This window comes from Merops nubicus, unplaced genomic scaffold (assembly GCF_000691845.1).
Source record: "Merops nubicus isolate BGI_N331 unplaced genomic scaffold, ASM69184v1 scaffold21393, whole genome shotgun sequence".
NCBI lineage: Eukaryota > Metazoa > Chordata > Aves > Coraciiformes > Meropidae > Merops > Merops nubicus.
Window position 1 is genome coordinate 1,050 of NW_008599841.1, and position 7,052 is coordinate 8,101.

Genomic DNA, 7,052 nt, shown 5'->3' on the forward strand with positions numbered 1-7,052 from the left:
AACTGTCCCTGATGTGCTAACAAACCAGCATCATGCCTGTCCAGGAGAGCACAGCCCAACCACTTGACTCATTCACTGGGTAATTCAGCCAATAACAGGCTCTACAAAAGCTCTGCTCTGGCAGTTTGGAAGGTTTCAGGCCAAATATCAGTTACAGCAAACTTCTACTTGCTTGTCCTCCCCTGCTGCTTCTTTTAAACACCCAGTGGGCCAGTCTGAGGTCTGTCACCAATACTGGCCACTGATCAAAGTTCACAAAAGCACATGTGTGACTGGATCAGCAGAGGAAAGGTATTTCTCCATTTCTTGCTGAATAATATCTAATCTCCCTTAATGAGTTTGACCACAAGATGAACCCGGGAAGATGTGTGGTGTTAAAGAGCTTATGGCTAATCTAATTTACATGTTAATTCAGCACTTAAACCCCTACTACAGAAATGTAAGTTTTCCATGACATAACTTGATCTCTAACAGGTAAGGACCTAGGACAGATAAACATAGATAAAGAGTGTTATGAAGACAATAACCTGTTTTGATTGCTTCAACCAGCTTGTCATTCTTCTCTCCTTCAAGCAGCCTGTGGTAATATCCAGGGTTTTGTTCCATGTTGGCTTGGGCCCCACTCACAATCATCCAGACCAACGCACGGTGTTCATTGGGAATGCCTTTCCTGATGTATCTCTTCACTGCAAAACAAGAAGTTGGGTGTTGTTTGGGTTTTGGTAGGGCTTTTGGTGGTTTTTTTTGGGGGGTGTGTGTTTGTTTTTGTTGTTGGTGGTGGTGTTGTTTGGTGGTGGTTTTTTTGGTTTGGTTGTTGTTGGATTTTTTTAATCCAGCTGTATCTTCTGGAAATGAGCAAGAGAAAGTTGAGAAGTCACAGGAAAACTCTTGACTAGAGATATTTATGCTTTGTCTTCCATGCTACAATTTAGGATAAGCATTTAATTCTCAGCTCCATAGTGTATTTTAGACTCACTCCTAAATTCTTGCCACACAGACTCCCCATATAGGTCTCCAGACCCAGGCTTCCCTCCCTCCTCTATTGCCCCATTAGGATCTTGAATCCTTCCCTCTTCCCTCCTTTCTGGCTGCAGATAAGAACTGCAAAATTTCCCCTTGATCTTTGTCCTTTTTCTTTTCTCCAAGAACTGAAGATGTGAAGGAGCAGCAGATGATTTTTCCTAGAATAACTGGGGAAGTATTTTCAAATCTAAAGCAGCTCTTATCTCCTGCATCATACTCATTGTCAGGGTGTGCTTTGGGGTTTTTTTTAAGCAGATGATTCAGTGTAAATAACTAGGGTGCAAGATTGCAGGAAGAAGCATCAGGCTAATGACAGCCAAAGCAGCTTCCTGCTAGGGATGGTATGAAAAATATTAATAAGGACCCAGTGCTGCTCATTGGTACATAATCTGAAATCAGCATTACCCCTTCTGACCCAAAAAGACAGCTGCATTTTTGAGCTCCTTCTGCTTTATCCAGGGAGAAGAAACTGACAAAGGAACTAGACTTCTCTTACTAAATGAATGAGGCTGTAGCAATTAAAAGCATCAATTTCTCCTCCCTAAATTCTATGGGATTCCAATGACAGTGGAGATTTTTATTCCACACACACACACAGACACATACACAAAATATCATCAGCTAATCTGGTTTTATCAAATCACAAAGATCTGTAACAAGAGTGAAACAAGGTTTTACAACAACTCACACAGCCACCTACCCTTTAGAAGCCAAAGCTGCTTTCCCAGTGTGCACAGAGAGATCTGTGCCTCTCCAAAGGGCTATCCACCAACCTGGAACCTGGTACTTTCTCTCAGGGAACCTTTAATATTTGCAATGAACACCTGGTCTTCAGGGTACAGTTTTGTTTAGAGGGTTTATGCTACAGGTTACAGTCTCTAGTGTTCTAGCTGTAAAATAACTAACTACAACCTTTCTTTAGACAGATTGGGAAGAGTTTACTTGTTTCCATGGTTGTTTAATAATCCCCACTTCACCTTTTTTACAAGATTTTGAATTCTACTGCTCAATATAGATGGATATAGCAAATGTAGGAATGATTATGAGGAGCCAGTCTTATTTAGGTCAGGAAGACACATACAGATGAGCCTGCAAATGTCTCTAGGAGCAAATTTATTGGCTATGTGACTGGATTATCATATCCTAACATAACTAATGTTACTTTTTCTGAAACAACTGTCAATTCTGAAAGCACAGCCAACATCCCCATCCAACAACACGCATTAAATTCAAGAGAGGCAGGGACAAGCTTTTGACACTGGCACAAGGGGAAAGCAGCCCTGCAGCACAGCACACACTCATTATTCCTCAGCATCATCATTCTCATGGTAATAGACAGCCAGGGGCTTGTATGGCCCCAAGTGACTTCCTCCCCCAGGCTCCTCCACCCCCTGGGGAGTGGAAATGCCCTTTATATGCTGCTTTTCTGCCTCACACTATCACTATACTTCCCAGGATCTGCAAACAGAAGCAGCAAAGTAGTTTTGAAAATAAGGCCAGCTGCAATTGAATATGTTTTTCTATCCAGATAGTATTTATCCCTGTCCTAGTCTATACATAAAATCGTAGAGTTTTATACAAATATCTGTGTATTTTGTTTTCTGCTGGCTCTCTTCCACATTATCCTCAGGAACTGAAAAGTCCACAGCAACAGTGCACCCCACAGAATATCCTCCCATTGGAACATTTCAGAAGCTTTCTGAGATGAAGCTGGATTGTGCAAGTGTCTCAACTCACACATCCAAGTCCAGTTGTAAACCAGGGGCTTTAAACCAAGAGAAACATATGTAGAAAATAACATTTTCCAGTAGCATGCAGTCCTTATAAGTAACAAGATACATATGCAAACACAAAGTAAATCACTTGAAACCTGCCTGTCCTTGTTTAATGGTAGAATATGAGAATTTTCAAGTTTTTTTCTTGTAGATAAAGTTGTATTTGCCTTTTACCCTGTTAACATTGTTTTGCTCTACACCATAGGCTAAGCTTACGTATGATGACCCCATTTAAAAAACAAAAACTAGCTCATTTAAAATATTAGAAGGGTGTGGTTTTGAGATAGTAGCTGAAAAAGTAGCTGGAACGTGCAGCTGCAACAATTACAGTTGAATGCTGAGGAAACTAACTTGGACTCTAGAGGAAAACCTCTACAAAAGAGCTGAAAACAGCACAGACTAGAAAGCACCTTCTGCTACTGGTCAGTTTGATGAATCCACTTCCAGCCAAATTCTTTTACATAGCACATTTTTGGGTGAGAATTAAGCCACTTTGGGCAATCACAGAGACAGTTTGTTACCTGCCTGTAAACAGGGCTAAGCAAAGAGAGCAGATGGATGACAGAATCACAGAATGGTTTGGGTTGGAAGGGACCCTAATCATCTAGTTCCAACCCCTTGCCACGGGCAGGGACACCTCCCACTAAACCAGGTGGAATGGATAAAAGCAAAAGTTAAGAGGATCTCAGTAATGACAGAGAGAGAGATGAGGCACCTGGCTGAACACTGACTGGAAATTCATGTGCAGAGCAGTGAAGATAACAAGGGCAGAGGGGGCAAACAAATACCAGAAAATAAGAAGGAAGAGACTGGAGAAGGAGCAGAATGAACTGTCAGCCAAAATTCCCATGACCTGCCCTGCAGGAAGACTGATCCAGAACAACAGGATACACTGCTTAATTACCATTGATAAAGTGTACTCTAATTATTTTTCTTTACAGTGGAAGAGAATTATATACACACATACCATTCTGGATGTGAGGCTACCACAGTAGCATGTGAACACACCACATTTCCAAGATGGAAAATGAACACAAGGCATCACTTCTTCCTGCTCACCCAGACAGGAATTAGGAGCTTCTCTGTGTGTGAAGACCAATGGGTGTGGAGCTCCTGAGATACCACACATACAATGCCTCTCTCACATCTACTCATAGCAGGATGTCTTTTGAAAAGGCCCCAGCAGAACTCAGAATAAGGCTGTTGGTTCACAGAGACAGCTTGTTGCATCCAGGAGGGGGGAAGTGGCAAATGAAAGAACTCTTCTCAGTTCTAGCTTACTGCCAACTTGCAGCAGAGGGGAAGTTAATCAGAACCAGCAGCTCCTGAGCAAAGCTTCAGAGCAATGAAGTCAGGTCCTGGAGGAGGGAAACTCAGTGCAGCACCAGGCAGACCTCCTGCTCTCTGCCTGCCTGCAAGGAAATCACTGCAGGATCATCTTGCAGGGTAAATCTCACACTTAAGCAACTGCTTACATAATTCTAAGTGCACATGCCACAGATGTCAGTCTTAATACTGATACAAGAAGGAAGAATTCCAAAATCAGTAATTGTACTGGTTAACCTGTTGCTCTCCCCTTCTGATTGAGGATAAAGCAGGAGTGTTATTGTTATAACTTTGATTTTACACTAAGATTATGTTTACCCAGCATTATTTATTCCAACTACTCTTCTTAAGGTTACAAATCACATAATGACATGAAAATTCACAGTCTACAAATCCAAGTATCTTTAGCAAAAGTTAGTAACATCAAAGTTGATGCAGCTGCCTACAAGGGCTCACTGCAGCCAAGAAGTGTTGCCTTTGTCCACTCTGGATTTATAGGATCACATTTTTCACAAAAAGTCACCTGTTAGAGATTATTAAAACCACATTAATGGTTACATGGCCATTGCATGGCTAGTTGGGCAGCATGACTAGCAGTACTGAAGCCTGGTGGACAAGAGAAGAGATCTGGTCAAAGTTTTGGCTCTGAAACCAGACCAAAGGCATTCATAATGTTTGTATCACAGTAGTATTCTGGAATGCTGGAACAGGGAACACACAGGAAGAGAAATGTAACAAACTCATAGAAACTGCTCCAAGTTGCCACCGTCACAGTTCACACTTCTTAAAAGAGAAGGAGTTGAATCAAAATTTGAGATTTTCCCACAACATCTAGAAGACTAAGTTCTGCAGAATCTCAGAATCCTCACTAACTCAAGATATGCAGTTATCACTATATTCTATACTATATTCTATACTATCACTGTATTCAGACACCCTTGACAAAAGCTTCTATACATTTGGAAGAAAAAAGAGAGGAAAAGTAGCTACTTTCTGGTTAGCAGTGTAAGATCTAGCAGCTATAACTCAGACCTATGTTTTCTGGGCCTCACTAATTCAGGATATGCAGTTATCACTATATTCTATATTCTATACTATCACTGTATTCACACACCCTTGACAAAAGCTTCTTTACATTTGGAAGAAAAAAGAGAGGAGAAGTAGCTACTTTCTGGTTAGCAGTGTAAGATCTAGCAGCTATAACTCAGACCTATGTTTTCTGGGATTCCTCAGCCTTAAAACAAGACATCCACACACTAAACATACTGTTATACTTAAAATGTCTCACTGCTTATCCCATTCTTGGTGCAAATAAAAACAGAAAATAGCCTAGAACTACAAACCCACCAAAATTATCAGTCTAAGCCTGCATCTGAGGCACAGCTCTAAATATTCAGCTATGTTACAGCCCTTGCCTGATTAAATTTTGCTTAGTTTTACTCACTTTTTGTTTAACACACTTACAGAGAGCTCTGCCCAACTGCAAAAGACTTCCAAAAGAGAGCAAGCTGAACAGCATCATTAAGAGCAAAGAGGAAAAACAGTTTCTGAGTCCCTCCATTTATTTCTCCCTGTCTCTCTTGCAAGATAAAGCATTACTAGAGGGTTTCCTGCTTTGTGAAGTGCCCATTAACAATTCCATCAGGATTTTATCCACTGTTGTATTAGCACCTGCATTAATTTTACCTTCTTCACTTTGTAAGAAATCTAACATTGGTTCTTAGCACACACTTATTTAGCTGTGAGATGAATGTCATTTACAAAAGGAGGATAAGGAGAGCTGGAAAATCTCAGCCATCTAAAAGGCTATCAGAGTCAGCAACTGAGCACCCTAACATCTTGATCCCTAGGGTTCAAGACAGTGCCTTCCACATAATCTCATGTCTTTTTAAAGAGAACACACAGCAGAGCACAATAGAACAAACTATAAAATACCATTTATAAAATATGCTATAAAAACTGCTATAAAATGGCATTTTGAAGTGCCAGTGGTCATAATCTCTGGGTTACAGATGTCATAAGATATTATAGCATATGCCAAAGAGGGATTACTCCTTTATAAGCTTTAAAACAAATAAACAATCCCCTAAAAACAGCATACTTGCTTATGTATGATTACTGTTTATACTATTGTTTTTCATTTGAAACAAAAAAATAGTATTTGACATTCAAAAATGCAAAGCAGGTTAATATGATTTTATATGGGTTCCAACATGATGCACTTTCATCTATAAACAGACATACAGCTCACCTTTTAAACTCTTTTGCACACTGTTTTTCCCTTTTAGGAGCTTGGACCATTTTATTGCTCTTCTAGTGAGTACCACTAGATAACTGGAAAAGAATGCTTCATAGGAGGCATAATCAAAGTCTTCTGGCCTTTCAAATCCATATGGATCAACCCTAAAAAATGAAAAGGAATTCTTGTACAAATGTTTCTGCATACCTACAGCTCAAAAGAAAATATATGCAAGTATGCTTTAAATAACTTCCAGTTGCTATTTCTAAAAGCAGCTCAAAACTCCCTCCTCCCAACGAAAACCTACTTTACATAAACTGTTACACTCCATTTAGCATATCAAAGCTGTTGAAGTAAATGAATTTAAACATGCACTGTTCAGCCAGTTTTGCAGATTTCACTACTTTTAGAACTAGGGAGTTTTCAGAGCAAACGATCTGTTGTGTCCAAAATTGACCCAGATTACGACCACATGTAAGTCTGGGGAGGTATCTTTCTCCACAAGACAAACAGCTGAAAGGTAAGAAGGTGAAACATAATACCTCAAATATGGCCTGAACTCACTTTCCACCCAGTTCTGCACAGAAAAGTGATAAAAAAAGTACAGGTGAAACAAGTCAAAAAGATTACTTTTAAAAGGAGTATTTCCTGAAATTATCTTCATGCAAGTATAGGACTTGGAAAAAAAA

The 7,052-nt window shown here is 39.9% G+C and overlaps 1 protein-coding gene across 1 annotated transcript; it reads right to left on the reverse strand.

Annotated features, from left to right (window-relative positions):
• Positions 1 to 527: 527 nt before the first annotated feature.
• LOC103770288 (growth hormone-regulated TBC protein 1-like) lies at positions 528 to 6,568 on the reverse strand (the record flags this gene model as incomplete). Its single annotated transcript, XM_008937544.1, has 2 exons — positions 6,376 to 6,568; positions 528 to 686 (listed from the first exon to the last, which is right to left on the reverse strand). Coding segments are annotated over exons 1-2 (352 nt in total), but the record flags the coding sequence as incomplete, so codon positions are not given.
• Positions 6,569 to 7,052: the final 484 nt, after the last annotated feature.